Source organism: Arachis hypogaea, chromosome 9 (assembly GCF_003086295.3).
Source record: "Arachis hypogaea cultivar Tifrunner chromosome 9, arahy.Tifrunner.gnm2.J5K5, whole genome shotgun sequence".
Lineage (NCBI taxonomy): Eukaryota > Viridiplantae > Streptophyta > Magnoliopsida > Fabales > Fabaceae > Arachis > Arachis hypogaea.
In genome coordinates this window covers 1,286,761-1,306,555 of record NC_092044.1, presented here as the reverse complement: position 1 = coordinate 1,306,555, position 19,795 = coordinate 1,286,761, and the positions used below count along the sequence as shown (strand labels likewise).

The 19,795-nt window shown below is 26.9% G+C and overlaps 1 protein-coding gene and 1 long non-coding RNA gene across 2 annotated transcripts; one reads left to right on the top strand and one right to left on the bottom strand.

Moving 5' to 3' along the window:
* Positions 1-11,085: 11,085 nt before the first annotated feature.
* Positions 11,086-13,569, bottom strand: LOC112709792 (glyoxylase I 4). Its single transcript, XM_025761762.3, has 3 exons — positions 13,173-13,569; positions 12,992-13,097; positions 11,086-11,617 (listed from the first exon to the last, which is right to left on the bottom strand). The coding sequence occupies exons 1-3, from the start codon at positions 13,325-13,327 to the stop codon at positions 11,348-11,350; spliced, it is 531 nt and encodes a 176-aa protein (XP_025617547.1). The 5' UTR covers positions 13,328-13,569; the 3' UTR covers positions 11,086-11,347.
* Positions 13,570-16,711: 3,142 nt separating this feature from the next.
* LOC140174926 (uncharacterized) lies at positions 16,712-18,512 on the top strand. Its single transcript, XR_011865072.1, has 2 exons — positions 16,712-17,014; positions 18,194-18,512. It is a non-coding gene; the product is annotated as an uncharacterized lncRNA (long non-coding RNA).
* The last annotated feature ends 1,283 nt before the right edge of the window (positions 18,513-19,795 follow it).

The window sequence follows — 19,795 nt, the reverse complement described above, 5'->3', positions numbered from 1 at the left end:
ATTTAGAATATTTTACATAAGATGTTTTTATCTCCAGAGGGGAGATTGTAGATACTAACTCCAGAGGGGAGTTTAGAATTGGTTTTTCCTAAGGGAATTCTTCTTCAAACTATAGAATCGCCTCGGCCGCTTCCTCCTTGCTCTCCTAGCATATGAGTACTCCTAGCCTCCTGCTTTCTATTGTTTGATGCTTTTACAATTGCCTAAGCAACCTATTTATAATGGTTGGGTCTGATGGACAATTCCCATCCTTACCCTTCTTATGACGTCATTGCTTACGTCATTGTTTATTATCTTGCACCAGCTACATCGTTGGTGCTCTATGACCTAAGCGCTTACGTCACTATGCAATAATGTTGAGAGATGCTTCAGATGTGCTGTCCTCTTCTTTCATCATGTGACCTTCAGATGCGTTGTCTTCTTCTTTTATCATGTGGGTTGATTCCGTTTCATTATTGCTTTCTGAGACACATAGCTGGCACTTGTGGTCTTCTCTGTCTTTTATCAAATAGCAGAGATTCGTCTTTATCCCTTCGGGGAGCTTTTCTAAGAGTCCAGATAAGTTGTAGAATGCTGATTCAAATTCTACTAAGAGTCTCATCTCTCTTTCTTCAATTTCATTTCTTTTACTGGACACAAGCAAAGTATTTCTGCTTTTATAATTGATTCTTGTGTGAGATTCTCTTGTTATCTTTTAAGTTCTTTCGAAGACCCTTGCTAGTGTGCTGGCTAGTCTTCCTTCATGACTGTAAATTGTTAAATCTTGAACTTGATCAATTGGTTGAAAATTTCCTGGGAAGACGGACATGAAGATTACTTGATGTGCTGGAACCAAGCATTCTTCTTCTTCATTAAAAATAGGTTGACTATTCGTAAATTTTAGGGATATATCCCTTGGATTTACGTTGTCAATCATATTTTTAAATCTCTTTACTGCATCAATGAATCCTGCAGGAAACTCACTAATAATTTTCAAATCATTAAAAATTAAAATTGTATCAATTAATCCATACTGGAAAAACTGATAGGTGTCAGATGGGGAAGCCTCTGGAAATATAACCAGCTTTGTTAGCTGTTCTTTCGCAATAGGATAATATCCCAAGATTGTCCTTTTTTCTTCAGTCCAATTCAGGACTATGTTAAGGGTTTCTCTGAGATTTGATCTACAGACCCTTTTCTTTTCCTTGATTTCAACCCTTGTAGGAATGTTTCTTATTATCCCTGTTCTCTGGGTTTGAATTGGAGCTTTATCTGCTCTTTTTAGGGTTTGCTCTGGATGAAGAGTTTCATATTCCCTGAAGGATTCTTTTGCTTCTTCCAGTGTTAAAAACCCTCCTTTATGAATTATCCTTGATTGATGTGTAAATGGTGCTGCTTTTTCCCAGGCATCATATACTCCTTTCATGGGGCCATTATAAATTACATAATATTTTTTATCTTGGGTGGATTTTTTGATAATTTCAGCAATTGTTTTATTTTCTGGAATTTTTTCCTCACCTGATTTGTCCACCACGCTTAGCTGGCTGAACTCTGATGGTTTGGGTTGTTGTGTTGATTTCATTGCTTCGATGGCCTTCTTGAGGGATTGGATCTGTATCTTTGTTTGCTGACAATGCTTGCACTTTTCAAGTTCTTGTTCGTATTTTTGAATTTCTTGATCTAATGCGTTGTAGACGAACTCCATTCTCTTGTTAATGTATCTGTAATAACATTTTTGTCACCCTTAATATATTCAATTTTTATTGGATATTGTAACAAAAATAATTGCCATCTTACCAATCGTCCATGATTATAATCAACTTTTAAATTATATCGTATAAAACCTGTTAGGTAACTTGAATCTGTCCTTAATATAAATTCTTTGGGTAGTAAATCAATTTTCCATTTCTTAAGAGATTTAATTGCTGCCAGAGTTTCCTTTTCATGAGTGGTATATCTCTGTTCTGTTGGAGTAAAAGTTCCTGAAATATACCTGCAAAGCAATTCCTTTGGGGGATATTTAGAATCTAGTGATTCTTTTTCTTGTTCTAAGCTTTTTATAGCTTTCTTAGCTTTTAGACATCCTGACCAGGTTATGTCTGAGGCATCTGTTTCTACTATTAAGTAGTCATTTTCTTCTGGAATATAAAGTTCTGGAAGTTTTTCACATAATTCTTTAATTCTTTGAATTTGCATACTATCTTTTTCATCCCATTTCCATTCTTTTTTAGTACTTATTTTTGGAAATAAGCTTTTAGTATATTCTGTTATATTTTTTAAGAATCCTTGATCAGAAATATAGTTTATACACCCTAAAAATCTTTGTAATTATTTTCTATCTTCTATTTTATTAGGAAATAAGTTTACTTTTTCTAGAACATTTGGTTGAAGTTTTAGCTTTCCTTGAGCGGATAAAATTAATCCAAGAAACTCTATTTCTTGTTTTGCTATTCTTGCTTTCTTTTTGCTAAGAACTAATCCTTTTTCTTTACATCTTTCTAAAACTATTAATAATTTTTGAAGATGATCTTCTTTGTCCTGTTTTGTAAAAATTAGTATATCATCAATGTACACTAAAACAAATTCATTTAATTCCTTTAGATTTTCTTCCATAAATCTTTGATAAATACCTGGGGCTTGTTTTAATCCGAATGGTAATACATTCCATTCATAGAGCAACACACTTGTTGATTCTTTTGTTGGGCAAGTAAAAGCAGTTAATTTCTTTGTTTCTTCGTCTAAACGAAGTTGCCAATATCTTGATTTTGCATCAAGAGATGAAAACCAAGTTGCTCCTTTGATTTTTTCTAAAATAGAGTCTTTTCTTGGAAGTTTATGAGCATCACCAATAGTTGCTTCATTCATCTTCTTATAGTTTATTACCATTCTTCGTTTTCCTCTTTTAATTTCATTATTGTTTTCAACGTAAAAAGCTGGAGCCGCATGAGGACTTTTACTTAATCTTATAATTCCTTTTTCCAAAAGATCTTTACATTCTAGTGAGAACTCTTCTCTATCTCTTGCGGAATAAGGAATTTTATTTGGAACATTTATCTCTTTTGTGGGATCTTTTAATTTAATGCTTACTAATTCGTTATTTGTATTTTTAATATCTAAAGGATTTTCAGCACAAATTTCATCAAAAAGTTCTTCTATTTTTATTTCAAGATTATTTTTTGGAATGTTTATCTGAAAGTATAGATTTAAATAACATGTTTCTAGTATAGAAAATATTTTAAATTTTAAGATCTTATCTATAGTAGTAGTTGGTATTTTTATACGTTTTGATTTTTGATTTATTGAAGAATCGTGTGGAGCTTTTAAAACTATATATGTTAATTCTTGAATGAATGGATGATATAGCTTTAAAAAGTTATTTCCTATGATAAATTCCATTCCAGAATCTAACATATATATAGATGGAACAATGAACCTATAATTTTGAATAAAAATTTCAACCATCTCTGCTTTTTGGTCAATTTTATGTATTGATTTGTCAGCTATTCTAACTCTTAATGGTTTCTTTAATTTTTTCCAATCAAGTTTTATATTTGAACTAGCAAAGCATTGTGTTGCTCCAGAATCTATGAAAGCATTTATAAATTTTTCTGTTATTTTTATAGTAATAAATGTAGCATTATTACTCAGTCTCTGAGTCTGTTTCTGAGACATATTCAAAAATATAGTCTAAGTTATCATCAGATTCTTCTAATGGTTCCATGAAACAAGACTTAGCAATTTCTATTTGTTTAGTAAGATCCTTTTTATCCTTCTTTTTTGGGCATTCATTTGCGTAGTGTCCTTCTTCTTGGCAATACCAACATTTACAATTTTCTTTTTTATTCGGGCAATAATTATTTCTTTGTCTTTTGTTTTTATTGTTATTTTCTTTCCTAAAATATCTCTTTTTTCTCCAGTTTGGATAGTATTTTCTTCTTCTAAATTGATATTTTCTTTTTCTTTGGAAATTTTTATTAAGACCATATTTTTGAGGTATTTCTTCATTATCCTGACAGCAAATTCTAATTATATTTGCAGATCTTTTTTGAGTTGCTTCTTGCATACAACGTTCTTTTATTTCCTCTCTTATTGCAGAGGTTGCTCCACCAAAATTATTTTCAATTGTTCCTCTATTTATTTCTCTTATAAATCTTCCCATTATAAATTCATTAGCAGGATATGGCAGTTTTGTTATATACATACTGAGATAATGATTTTTATCTTCTTCTTTTAATTTGTAATAGTGTATTCTATATTCACATATATAAGACTCCACATTACATAAATCATATATCTGAATATTAGCTAAATGGTTTTTTACTTCTTGATATTCTTTATTATAGACTTCTTGTCTATGATCTATAATATTTTTTCCAAAAAATTCTTTATATAGAATCATCATTATATATAATATCTTATCATAAGCTGTTGTTTTTGTTTCTAATTCTTCTATTACTTGGTTTTCTATTGATGTCATATAATCTCTTATAGTTCCTTTAGTATGAAATCCTATGTAATTCCAAATGTCTCTTCCAGACAATTCACTAAGTTTTGGATTAGTAAAGGCTTCTAATAAGAAGGAATTCAACCAGTTTTCAAAAATTTCTTTTTCGTTCTTTTTGCAGTCTAAATCGAGCATTCTTTCTCCTTCCATTTTCTGGATTTTAGGAACGTATTTTGATGGTATTTTTGTATATTTTGAATCTTTATTTATAAATCCTTTTTTAAAAGCATAATTATCAAAACCTGTTTCCCATTTAAATTGAGATTGATTATCCTTAGATGTTCCAGCTTCATTTTTTACTTGTATTGGAATTGCTGGTTCTTCGTCACTTGAATAATCTAGAATGTGTTATTCATTTTCTATGTTTTCAGAATTTACTAATTCTTCTTCTATTTGAAAACCATGTTCCATAATATTATTTTCTTGAGCCATTTTTAATTGTTTAAAAAGCATTGTAACTTCTTCTAATTTTTCTTCAATATTCATAATTTCAATGGTGGTTTTACTTTTAAGTCTGTTATGTTGATTATATTTTGAAATTTTTCTTCTTTGGGATTCTCTTTTTCCTTATTTCTTTGAAATTTTATAGATAGTAATATTTCTTCAAGCATATCTACTATAGAATTTAATTGTGGGTTAAAAGTATGATGAAGATGTGGGGAATCATTTCCATGGTAGCATTTTTTTGAAATTCCATGTGAAAAGTAAGTTTTTTCAGGTTTTTGAAGTCCTTCAATAAAACTTATAGTAAAATAAAGATTTTGAGAAAAATCATTTTGTATTGATTTTAAGAATTCAGTGTCATTACAATTAACATTGGTTAAAATCATTAATTTTTGATCTATTAGTTTTGATAATTTAATTATTTCTTCTCTTAAATCTTTTAATTTACTTTTTTCCATTAGGTGACGCTTTTCTTTGTGAAGAGTTACGGTTTTAAGTTAAAAGTGTGGTTTTAGAATGTGTGGTTTAGATTTTGTCATGTAGGCACATCTTTAAAACAATATCTTTACCATATATTTCTCCTGTTACCATATATAGAGTAACATAATATTAGCTAGCTTATTAGCCCTAATTTTAAAAACCCTACGTGGATATAACATTAATCATGCCACGTATAGACATCAATACTTTCCAGACTAATTATTTTTTATGTCACTTCGGTCTCATGAAGAACATGCATGTGCATGAACTGCACCTATTTCCCTTAATAATAAAAATTTATTAGGTTGTATTGTTAGGTATAGATGCGAGGTTCTCTCAACTATTAATATTTTATTATTGATTAGTAACATAAGATTCTAATTAAATTCTAGGAGAATGCCTTTGTAACATATGTGGGATGCACTGCGAGCTCTAATTTAAATAGTATAATTTTTTTGTTGATATTTAAAAATTTTGGATTTAAGTGTTATTTTTAATTTAAAAAAAATATATATGTAGTATCGTTTTAATTTTTTATAACTCAAATTATATAATTTTTTATTTTCGTCTAAAAATAAAAAAATATGTCATACTAGTACGTCTGTATCAACGAATTATAACTTAAACATATTAAATGATATAACCTCTCTTCTTTATTTAAAGGTTTGAGTTACGAATCTCACTCTTAATTTTAAAAAAATATATATATAGTACTCTTCACCTAAAAATTTCAAATTTAAATCTCACTCCTAATTTAAAGAAAAAACATATGAGGTACTGTACCAATTATTTTCGTAATTGATATAAACAACTCTTCTCCTAATCTTGTATAAAAAGTGACTAAATAAAATCTACTTTTCCGTCCAAAAGCTAAAGATAAATTATTGGCTTCTTAGTTCGATAATAAAATTCTAAGAAAAAAATTCTTCTTGTTTTGTATACAAACTCCACCACAAACACAGTTGCGGTATTTCTTGACTGGCCAAACTTGGCGCTTTGGAGGGTTATTAGTACTTTTCATATCATACATATCTTTTACTTAATATTTACAAATTTTTTCAATTCATTCATATTTTTTTAAAAAAATATTTACCAAAAAAAATGTGAATATATTAGAAATATAAACATTCATGTGCCTCCTCTTATTAACTTAAATTTTTAGAATAAGTAATTTCATAACATATGTTATTAGAATTCTTTATTCGAAAGGTCTAAAATTTAATTTTTAGTGAACTCCAAAAATAAAAAATAGCAGAAGACAAACAACAAAAAATATATGTAAAAATAAAATAAATCTAAAAAGAGACTCTTGTTTGTTTGATGAAAAGTATTAGAGATATAATTATTTATGTTACCTTTTTTTATGAGTTTAACCTTTTGAAAAAAAAGTTTCATAACACGTTATTAAGCCTAAAAAAAAGAATTTAGCATAAGATAAATTAAAAAAAAAGAATTTATATAAAAAGTTTAAACAAATTTAAAAATATATTAAAAATATAATTATTTATATTTTTTTTATTAACTTAAATTTTTGAGATAAATAATTTTATGACATAATCATATATACTAATTAAGTAGCTTTCATATTAACATTAAGCAATTTGAGTTTGCGTCTTTATAAATTAAAGTTTATCAAAGAAGCTAACCTTTTTTTTTGCATTAACCAACTTTTTTAATTTAAATTTTAAATTCCATATTCCACAAATCTAATCATAAACCTTAAGTTTTCTAAAAAAAAAAGGTTAAAAAAAATTAGAATAAAATTAAGTATATTATTATTAGATTAGATGCTTAGACATTATTCTAAGTACCTTCATATACTTGTCACCATCTCTGACTTTGCTTTGAACTTTGAAAGGTGGAATAGTACAAAATATATATGATCACGAAAATAAAAATAAAATATATATCATATGAAACAATATTCCCTTTTGCTTGCTTGCATTGAATTATATTATTTTGACATCTATATAAATTAAAGGAAGCACACGAATCCATTCAACAAATTACATATATAGAAGCAAATAATAAGAAGAATGAGAAGTAGTAGCTACTATATCCAACCTTCACAACAAAATAATAACCATCATCACCAAGCTTTTCCAACAATAATGGAAGAGAACATCAATTTCTTCAATGAGAATAATAATAATAGAATGATTGCAATATCAACATCATCATCATCATCACCATATGGGTTAGAGAAGAAGAAAATAGAGTCTCATCATCATGATAATGAGACAAATAAGAAGAAGCTAGAGAGGATGGGAACCAATGAAGATGTGAATGCTAAGGCTGATGCATTCATCAAGAATTTCAGACACCATCTTCTCCTTCAGAGGCTCCAATCTCAGAATAATTATGACCAATGGCTTCCAAGGTGACTCTACCTTATCTCTCTAAGTATCTATGCTCTTGTGAGGGATTGATAACTAATAAAGATTAATTACTATTATTATTATAATAGTATAAAGATGTATAGTTCAATCTTTTATATATATATATATATATGATCATGTCATCATGTCTTTAATAATAAGGCTGTGTATTTATATTATTTTGTATTCTTAATATGCGCCTTAATATATTCAATAAAAGGAAAGTTTAATTTATAATTTTGAGTTGCTTTTTTTTTTATCAATAACCACACTGTACAATGATTAATTAATCTTTAAAAAAAGTATGAAGAGCCAATGAGTATTAGATATATTACTATTAGTGTTACTTTTTTTCATCAGTTGAAGTTTTTGTGATGAGTAGTATCATAACATGGTATTAGAGCGCTAGATCCGAAATGTTAAGAATTCGATCCTTGATGAATCCCAAAATTAGCTTAAGTTCGATCCTTGTTGAATCCCAAAATTAGTTTTGGGAAGATGTTTATTATCCCTAATACTCTAATGGTTATTCTAATTAGTTAATAAGGGAAATGTTCATTTTATAAGTCAATAACCCATTGTACAAATAGTTCATTATCTCCCTAAGAAGACTCTTAATATTTCATTCAAAAAAATCATTATATACATTTGCCTTAAAAGTATTACCCGCCGCAAAGAAACTATTATTATTATTATTATTATTATTATTATTATTATTATTATTATTATTATTATTATTATTATTATTATTATTACAGAAAAAGTTCTATAAAATATCAAAAACCAATGTTTCATTCTTAAATTATTAAATTTTTTGCCGATCGAGTAATTGTCTAAAGTGTAACGAATAAGTTCTTAGCTTATACTATCTTAAAATTGAGATTGTGAGAAATTAATTTAACACAAAAAAAAACTAGCTCTTGAGAGATGAAATATGTTCACGCATGCTTATAATGCTTATAAATTCTCTAGAGATTTTATCATTAAAAGATATTGATCTCGTAATATGAAAATAAGTTAAAAAAAAAACCAAAACAAATTTGGCTATTTTTTTCTTATTTTATGTAAATGATTACAACGTATATATATCATGATTTTTGTATATATACATTATGTGACAGACTAGTGACTTTATGAGTTAAATTTAATTAGACATAAATTTTGGAAGGCTAATAATAAATTTTACAGTGGAATATAATACACATAAACTGTAAAATGCTCGTGTATATAGCTCGCATATATAGAAACAAATTTTTTTATTCCTGTCGAAAGAAAAAAACAAATCAATTAATCAGAAAACTAAATAATTAAATATTACCCAAGAAAAAAAACAAGAACATAACATATGAGGCCATGACAACTAGAAAACACATAAGAAAATTAAACAAAAATAAATAGGTCATATAATCTTATATATAAGGTTGAAAGTAAGTCAAATTAGTTCATAAATCTATTCAAATTTGACTTATTTGATAAGCTGAACTAGTAAGTTTGTGTTTATATAAACTCAATTCATTAGTTTGTGAGTTGACTCAATTGTATATATTAAATCATTATGAATACATATATTATTTAATTTATATTTTTTATATAAGACATAAATAAAAAATTTATAATTAATAAATAATATATAAAATTAATTTTTTTAATTTTTTAATATATATAAATTATAATTTATTATATTTAAATCAATTTGTACTTTTAATAAACTAAATTTAACTTAAAAAATATATTCGATTATTAAAGAATCGTAAAAGTCAATTTTTGTTATTCGAAAAAATGCATCAATTAGCAGTGAATCTCTCTCTAATTTACCAATTTTAGTAAATACCGAAAATACCCCTAAATGAGCAGTTATAGATAGTGATGGCGGTGTGCGTGGTAAGGTGAGGAAGAAAGAGGGTGCCGGTTCGCCACTTTCACCTAATCATATATACAATTATGTTTAATTTGGTCACTTCAGTTCATGTCTTTTACATGATTGGTTATTGATGATTTGGCATATTAAGAATTTTCCAGAACAAATTTCACTTTCTTTTGCTACTACTCATATGTCCATATCTTCCCTAACATCATTATCTTACCTACTCCATCTCTACTATCTATTCTTTCTTGCTTCTCTACTTGAAATTCATAAAGCTCTTCAAGTTGGTTATCCTATTTAATATGTCCAATTGAAGTGCATATGTGTCTAATTTACTACTTAAGCTTATTCACTATAACTAAAAAAAAGGAAAACCGTGTGAAAAAGTCGGCGGAAAATAATTAATTGAAGAAAAATGTTGAAAAATCACTACCTTCTATAATAAAATTTAATTTTAATATATTAATTATACAATATTTTATGCAATTATTTAATTATATTTATTTTTTAAATAATTTAAATCGTTAATATAAAAAATAATTATTTTTTTAGCATTACGCAATATATATATTAAAATAATTTTATAAGTATTATGTTAAAATTAATTTTTATGAATATAAATTTAATTTTAATATATTAATAATATAAAATATTTTATATACACTATTAACATTAAAATTTAAAATTTAATATTTTTATTAATAAAAAATAATAAATTTTATTAATCATATGCTTAAAAATAAGGAGTCTTTTTCACATGTCATATGTATGTAGTTCGGTTTTGGAATATTCAATGTACCTATCTACTTGTACTTAGATGATAAGATCATATGACACATTTTTTTGGTCTGGTGACAACTGCCAACTAAATCTGAGTCACTACTACCTCGCTAGCCTTAAATAATGCCAAGTGCTTTAATATGCCAAGTGCTTTATACCAGAAAATTAAGGTAGTAACATTATTTAAGGATAAAAATTTAGATACAGTCGATTTCACGTAAAATTGATAGTTGATAACGTCAAATAATTTGATTAATTTAACTAAATTTTTATTTAATAACTCCTGAATATTAATTTTACGTAAAATTAACTACACCTGAATTTACACCTTATTCAAAACACTTTAGCCAATCAAATTTCTAAAATAAACCCTCATGAAATTGATAGCTAAGAACGTTGAAATGACTCTTAACTATCAATTTTACGTGCGACTCCTAACTATCAACTGCACTTGAATTTACACCTTATTCTTTATTCTTTTTTTAAAAAATCAACTGCACCTAAATTTACACCTTATTCGAATAACCCCAGCCAATCAAATTTCTAAAATAAACCCTCAAATTTACTATTTGATCTTCATCATTTCTCGTTAAACTTCCATCCAAATGAAGCAATTTAATTTACATTAATTAATTGATTATGAACAAAACAATTGATTAAGTGAATTTGTTTAATCATTGTTATTATTATTATATAATAAAACGTAATGAAAACTAGACAAGAGGGTTTATTAATTTACATAATCTCAAACTCTCCCCATCAAAAGAATCCACAGGTCCGAATTCTAGACATTTCTATAATTACTCATTTTAAATGTATTCACTTAAAAGATTTTTAAATTATCATAGGTAAATGATAAATTACTAAATCTTTTAATAAATACACATAAAAATAAGTGATGATCAAGATATTATTATATCAGTTAAGGGTTTTCCAGCTGGCAACTGTGGGGACCACGTTCTGAATCTGTGGTGGTTGAGTCATGATGACACGTGAGCAAGATCTTGCCACCTCACCAACCAAGGGAATGACAGGGAGGCACTCACAGTTGCAAATCTCAACCATGAAACCATCAGGGTCATGGAAGAATAACTGATCCACTTGGATTCCTCCTTCTTCAACTCTTGCTCTCACATGATTTATGTCCATCTCTTTCAGCTTTTTTTCCACTGCTTCCATGCACTCACACTGCCAACAAAATATCAAATAAAAATTATAAATATTTTTTTTATTTTTTTGTAGCATTTTAATTTTGAAAAATTAAAGACTAATTTATTATAAATTTAAAATTTATATTTAGACAAACAATAAATTATAATAGTTTTGTTATTCTTCGGAAAGTAAAAAAAAAAGAAACAATTAGATAAAAAAAAGAGATGAAACCTTTTTTAATTAAAAATCAAATATAAAATTTATGTAGTTAATTTATTTTATTTTTTTGGTTAATTCTAGAAAAACAAAACAATTGACTGCTGAACAGTATGATATAGAAAATTTTTAAGTACGATTATGGAAAAAAGGAAAGAAATTGATAATTAGAAACGATTAAACAATAATTATCTGTTATTAATTTTACACTTTCACGAAGATAATTACAATTAAATTCTTATCTTTTATAATTGTTATCATTATTATTAATTGAAAAGTTTAGATAGATTGTTTGACTTGGTCAATGCACATGTTTTTAGAGGATAAACTTTCATAATCTATGATCTAGACACACTCATTAATTTGGTTAGATATATGTATCGCTCTATATGGTTAACAATGGAGCTAGGGTGAGAGTGGTGTCAATTATTATTTCTATAATTGCAAGTAGCTAGAAGTTTCTATGTTCAATTATGTATATCCCTTTGTGTCGTCAATCATATCATGATGATGAAAACAAAACAAGTGTTTGTTTGCCTCATCCACTTACAAGACACGTACAAGTAATCAGTTTCAAAATTGCTTGAAAAATCATGAATTTATTGTTTCTGAACATTTTCTCAACAGCCACGAAAGTGACATGAAAAATAATTAAAGAGCAGTGTTAGAAACCAGCAATTTTTATGATTGTTAGTCATCAATTAACCATTAATAATGATTTGATGATGTGAGATTGGTGTGAAATTTCATCTAATGATTCATCTTCCTCTACTAATTACATGCTGGCCAAAATTTAATAAAACTGCTAGCCCTTAAACTTTTTCATAATTAAAATAATTAATACTAAATAAACAACTCGGTATTCTTTGTACGCATTATTGATCCATATCTCTTAAAATATCCTATCATTTTTAAGGAAATTACATTAATATCATGTTTTTCTTTTTGAATTTATTAAAATAAAAAATTTAATTTTAATACATAATTTTGTATATATATCTAATTACATAACCGCGTCAATAAAAAAATAATTATTTTATATATTAATTACACAATAAAAAAATTAATTATCTAAAGAAACAAATATAACTGTATCACCGTATAAAATGGCAGAACAATTCCGGTAAGTTAGAAACTCGATCAAAAAAGTGAGAGTAAAAAAATTAATTTGAAATTAGATTAATTATATATTACCTGAAAAGATATGTGATTATCCTTTGGATTAATCTCTTTCTTCTTGGGTAATTTCTCAGGATCCTCTGCTTGTAGCAAATGAATTCCGATCCCAAATCCAAATAACCTATTATTCAAAATTAATCACCATATACAAAAATCAAATAATAATAATAATAATAGAAAATGTTTTAATTACTACCATGCTCCATCAAAATCAAAAGATCCAGGCCTCCTTATTGGGAAGAAGCCAAGAACATTCTGGTAGAAATCCATGGATTGTTCCACTGATCTGCACACTAATGAGATGTGGTTAAGGGACTTTAGCTGCAAAGGATTTCCCATGCTTTCCTTCATTTTCTTCTAAGAGAATTGAATAATAATGTTATTCCTAAGAATCAAAAACCAAACACAAGCTTGTGAATTATTGAAGAAAAATTGAAGAAGAGAAGAGAAAAAAATGCATGAAAGTGAATGATTCACGGAAGTAAAGTGACAGGGTGTTGGTGCTCTATATAGAACTTGAGATTGCACCAGTCAGTGCCACGTGTCCGCATACTTTAAATGTACGTGTCAGATACGTATTTTGTTTTTGTCACATCAGCTCCACGTTGCTGATTAGGATCATATGATACTGTTTAGGTAGGGTGGGCCACGTCAACTTCCATCTATATTTATTTATTTTTTTATGAATAATAATGTATCTACCAACAAATATTTCAATTATTATAAAATTTCTAAGTCAGACAGATTTCCTTCTCAATACTTTTAATAAAATTCTTATTGTGTATTTTATATAAATAATTTTCTTTAATAAATATTATTATAAACTAATTAAATTTAAAATTATTATTTAAAATAAATTAATATTTGTTACAAAAAAATAAGTTCATTTAAAGACCTCAACAATAATAAATAAATTTTATTAAAAAATAAAAATTTAATTTAATTTTTTTAAAAAAATTTATTACTCATTAGTGAAAGGATGGATGAAAGGTTAAAATGATGTTTAGAATTTGATGTTATTAGCTACTTATAGAGTTGAAAGTGAGTCAAATTATCAGTTTATAAGTTAGCTCAAGTTTGATTCATTAGTAGTTTGATAAACTAAATTTATAAGTTGGTGAGACGAATTTAAACCTAGAATTAAATTCATAAATTAAATGAGTCGATTTTAAACTTAGATAAACTTCACTCATTAACTTATAATCTGGATCAATTATATATATATATATATATATATATATATATATATAGTCATTTTTATATATAATTTTAATGAAAGACATAAATAAAAAATTTATAATTAATAATACACAACATATAAAATTAATTTTTTTAACTTTTCTCTTCTAGAAAAAGTTAAAATGACATTTTCCTCTCCTCTATTTATATAATGTATACTCCTCACCCTTATAATTTTTAAAAAGTCTCTTCTTTAATTTATTTAAATTTTTTGTATTAACTAACATTAATTTTATCCATCTGTTTTTAAAAATAAATTTTTTTTACAAAAATACCCTTTAAAAATTTTTTTTTATGATTAAATTTTGTTTACCAAAATATTCTTTAATAAATTATTTTTCTACTGATTAAATTGTATTTTTTTATCAAAATATTCTTTTAAAAATTTTTTAATAATTAAATTATTCTTTTCCTAAGATATCCTTCAATAATTTTTTTAATTATTAAATTGTAATTTTATCAAAATTTTTGTTAATAATTATTTTTGTATTTTATTATTAACTTTTCAATATCAATATATATTATTTTAATATTATATTTAAAAAATCTAACCACTGTTAATACGTATAACAATTAATGTTAATAAATAATTTATTTCATAGAATTATTGAAAATTATTAATAATTTTATCAAAACTTAAAAATAGTTGAAATGGATAAATTTCAAATTTAAAAAATTAATATCTCATTTCTTCACATCTTTATACAGTAAGTTCTTTAACAATTAAAAAATTATTAAAGAGTATTTTAGAAAAAATAATTTAATTATTAAAAATTTTTTTAAAAAGTATTTTAAAAAATATAATTTAATTAATAAAAAAATAATTTATTAAAAAATATTTTGATAAATAAAATTTAATCACAAAAAAAAATTTTGCTAAAAGGTATTTTGTAAAATATAATTTTTTTGAAAAATGGGTAAAATTAATGTTAGTTAAAACAAAAAATTTTAAATAAGTTAAAAAAAAAAATTAAAAGTTATAAGAAAAAAATATATTTTATAAATAAATGGAAGGAGAGTACTATTTTAACATTTCTCAAAAAAAAAAAGAGAGTGGAATTTTTTTAAAAATTTAAAGAGAGAATTTTTTCTTTTAATATCTAGTGGTACCTCTAACTTGTTTTTGCTGGGTAAGGCAAGTGCTGTAGTTGTTGTGTGTAGTTTATTTGGACATTTCCCCCAATGTTCCAATAATTAAAAGAAATTAAATAGTAGTAAATATTTTAATTTGGCATTTCTATTTAGACACTGATTATTATTATTATATGAACCTTAAAAATATATGAACGTACATATTCTATATATGTCTGTGTTATCATTTTAAAATTTGATGTGTTCACATGTTGATGTTAGTATTCATATTGTGTTGAATGTCTATTTTTTTCTGGACAACTAAATCAACTACTCAACTCTAAAATAAAATGATAGCATAAATAAAATTATTTCAATATATATTAAAAAAATTTCACTAGATGTATATGACAACTTAAATAGATAACTTGTAATTTTATTATAATTAAGTTGAAAGTTTGAAAAACGAGTTGTTAACCATTTTTAATTTTCTAAATAAAAATAGTTATATATTAAGAGACTTGCTACACATAAAAGTTTTTTTTGGCTTATAAATTATATAAGTTGGCCCAAGTTTGAGAAAAAAATACGCGCACCACTCTTTTAGAATTGAGCGTCCAACACACGCGCCTTAGTCACCCTTCCACAACACGTTCATTATGTCGCACTCTTTCTCTTCTTTCTTAATCAAAACGCCAAGATTCAAGCGACATTCGAAATAAACTACGATTCTGCAGAAATATTCCAACTCCTCGCAAAGAGTAGAAGAAATCAAAAAGTAAAGATACAAATCTCCATAAAAAATCACCAGAAAAAATGAAAAAACATTATTCAAGGTACTGTATTAGTTCATCTAGTTTTTTTTTCTAGATTGTCTCTGTCATGTGTAGCAACCCTCAATTTTAAAAATATAAATATAAATAAGTTATAATTTATTTTATAAAATTAGAATCTCCTTATTTTAAAAAAAAAAATTATTCAATTATCAGAAATCGAACTAATAATTTTAATTTAATCAAATTCATATTATTATTATTATCTTCTGACTTTCCTATTTTGATTACCTATGCTTTCGTTTATATATATATAATATACCTTATTATTATTCACTAAAGTTCGTTCCTGTATTATTATTATTATTATTATTCACTATTTAACCTAATACTTCAATCATATTATATATATATATATATATATATATATCCACTAAAATTTATCATTATCGATATGTATACGTATACATATAATATTAAGTTTTGTAATATAATATTATGGTATTATAATTCATTCTTAGCTTCCTTCTATATAAGTATAATTTATTATTACAATTCCCTTTCATAAAGTGTGTATATAATATAAAGGAAGCTAAGGCGGCGTACTAATCATACATATATATATCATTAACGTATGCGGGAGGAAAGAATAGAAAGAAAACGGAGAGAGAAGACCAAGAGAGAACGTAAAATTCTTCTGAACCTCCGGCTTCGATTTTTTTGTAATCCGTAACTCCAATCAAAAATTTAATCCGGTAAGAGTATTCGTAACCTCTTCTTCTACACGTTGGCACCATTTTTGATTAGTGGAAGTTGACAGTGACATAGTTCATCTTTTCTTTGGGTTTGGCCAACGGGAATTTTGGGAGGCATAAACGATTCTGGATATTTTCTTCTTCAATAGCTCAGCCAAAAAGCTTCTCCGGAGCTTTGAATATTTTGATTCCGTACGAAGGTATGGTTTTGGTTTCTTGTAGTTAATGTTTAAAGTCACGTGAAAACTTAGGCTAGAAGACCTTAAGATAGGAATGAAATGAATGAATAATTGATGGATTTGTGTAAATGGTATAAAATGTGAGGTTTAGCTATTGTCAATAATTTGCTGTTGAAGTTGGTCGGTTTGAAAAAAGATTTAATATTGGTATTTGTTTGATTATGAAATAATTTGTTACTGGAAATGATTTGAATGACTAAGAGGTGTTTGGTTTGATAGTTGGGACCCTTGAAGGGTGGTAGAAATTTGAGTCTTAGAGGAGATATTGCCAAAATTTCTTTAAGAATTGGAGTTTGATTTGAGGTAATATTTTAAAAGAGAAAGAGATTATTATGTGGCTTGTATATTTGAGACTATTTGTTGACCCTCTGTCGCAAGATGTGACCGGGCACTTTAACTCCCCGGATTCCCCCATGGGCATGCATATAAATATGAATATTGAATATTATTGAGCTTGGAGTTTAACTCCATGGAATACTATATTATTGAGCTTGGAGTTTAACTCCATGGAATACTATACTATTGAGCTTGGAGTGTGACTCCATGGAATATTATATTTGAGCTTGGAGTTTGACTCCATGGAATATTATTGAGCTTGGGGATGCGCGCACAGAGGGACTGTCCAATGGTTAACTACCAGGACTTGTCGGGTTGGCTGTATAACCGACAGATGAGACTCATCAGCCATAGGACAGGCATACATCATATGCATCTGTTTGCTTTGTTTGGGTGTGCATTGCTTTAGTTTGTTTAACTGTTAAATTCTACTTATCTGCTACTTGTTCTACTTGCTGTAAATGCTTCTCTATCTGTGTTTTCTTTGCTTGAATTGTATGTGTATGTTTTTTGGGAAATTCCTCTTGACGAAGGTGTGAGGAGAGAGGATTGTTCCACCAATGATTTGGAGGATTAGAGGAGACAGAACGTGAATTATTAGGTTAAAGTTAGATTCAGAATTAGAATACCTTAGATAGCTTACCTAACTTTTGGTTTAGTTTATTTTCCTTAAGAATGATTCTGAGTGTCGAAGTTTTAGGAATGCCTCTGGCTTTCCCGAGACCTTTTATATTAACTATGCGGGCACCTTTACCATACTGAGAACCTCCGGTTCTCATCCCATACTATGTTGTTGTTTTTCAGATGCAGGTCAAGAGACACCTCGTTGAGCATTTGGGTATCCTCCTTACGAGCGAAGAACTGTCTTTTGGACTGTCATATTTTGTTTTAGGCTATGTATATATGTTTATAGAATCTCCGTATGTATATTTTGTGTTTTGTCCCTCCTAGAGGTCGACTTGGAGATACAGGGATTTGTTTTGTGGTTTGAGTTTTATTTTGGGTTGTATATAAACATAATTATATACTCTGGTCGGCCTTAGCTTCGCAGGTCGAGTCTGGAGCTTGCTATCTGAGTTTTGGAACTCTGATATGTATATATATGTGTTCAGTTATATTTCGATTTTACCTGTCCGTTTTACGAATATCCATGCGAGTGTGTCACGATTTTCTGTTTATCAATTTGTTTAGCTTGTTCTTCAAGGCTCCTAAATATGATTTCACCCAACTATATCTATGTAGATATCATTTTCTTTTAGAGGTCGTAATACCTCGCCACCTCTGCTTTACGACTTAAGCGTAAGGCCCTGTGTGGTAGGGTGTTACATCATGTGCCTCATCCTTAACCAACAAAACATTAAAAGATTTCAAGAAGAAATATACTGTCTCTCCCATGTTTTGGGTGTATTTCTTAAATCATTTGGGTGTATTTAATCCTTTGGGTGTATTTTTGTAATTCTTTCTGTAACCGTTTGGGTGTATTTTTGTAATCATTTGGGTGTATCTCTGAAATTCCATTATCTTCAAAATGATTTCAAAGCTTGATTTTAGAAACCATGAAAATCGAAAAAAAAAAAAACGAAGCAAGAATATAGAGAGAAAACACACGAAGGAGATCCAACAAATTTGGCAAGAAACTCGAAAAAGGAAACGAAATCTTTTAAAAAATGAAAGTTATATATTTGTGCGTTAATTGATTTGAATTGATTTAAAAGTCTGTTAAAGAGGCACGTAACATAAGTAGCGCATTTAGTGGATTTCGTTCTCTTCAGGCTTGTAAAGCTTGTAAGCACAAAACACTTGTACGTAGATATTAAATACTCTTTATATTTGTATAAAAATATAGTTGTTATTAATTAATTATGTATTTAAATTATTTTTTAATTAATAAATTAAAAAATTATTTTAATTATTAAAAAAACATTAGCATCAAAATAATGTTTATTTTAAAAAGTATATCCGTAGCGGAATTGTTCTAAATAATGTTGTTGAAGTTCAAATAATATAACATAGTAATTTATATTACTGTAAACACTTATTATGTCTAGTATTCATTATTTGAATCCAAACCCACCCCACCAAAAAAAAAAAAGAAAAACATAAATAAAGTTTCTATAAACTTCCACAAGGTCATAACTATTCTTTTGTTTTTTGTAATAACTTTATAGAGATGATGACCAATAATTGAGTATACCTCGGATTGGTTTTAATATAATAATAATAATGAATTAATAATAATAATATTTGTTTTTTGTGTCTAAATTAAGAATAATAGATACTACTTTAAATATAGCGCTAGCTGGAAGCAAGTCACTCATTACTTAATTAATAAACCATAAATTCACGAGTTTTATAGTATGTGTAAAATAATAATATATATTAGGATATTAAATAGTTAATAATTTT

Coding starts and splice junctions, on each gene's coding strand:
- LOC112709792 (XM_025761762.3), bottom strand. CDS start 13,327: ATGAAGGAAAGCATGGGAAATCCTTTGCAGCTAAAGTCCCTTAACCAC. Junction 13,098..13,172: donor TTTGATTTTGATGGAGCATG/GTAGTAATTAAA, acceptor TTTGAATAATAG/GTTATTTGGATTTGGGATCG. Junction 11,618..12,991: donor ATAATCACATATCTTTTCAG/GTAATATATAAT, acceptor TTTTGTTGGCAG/TGTGAGTGCATGGAAGCAGT.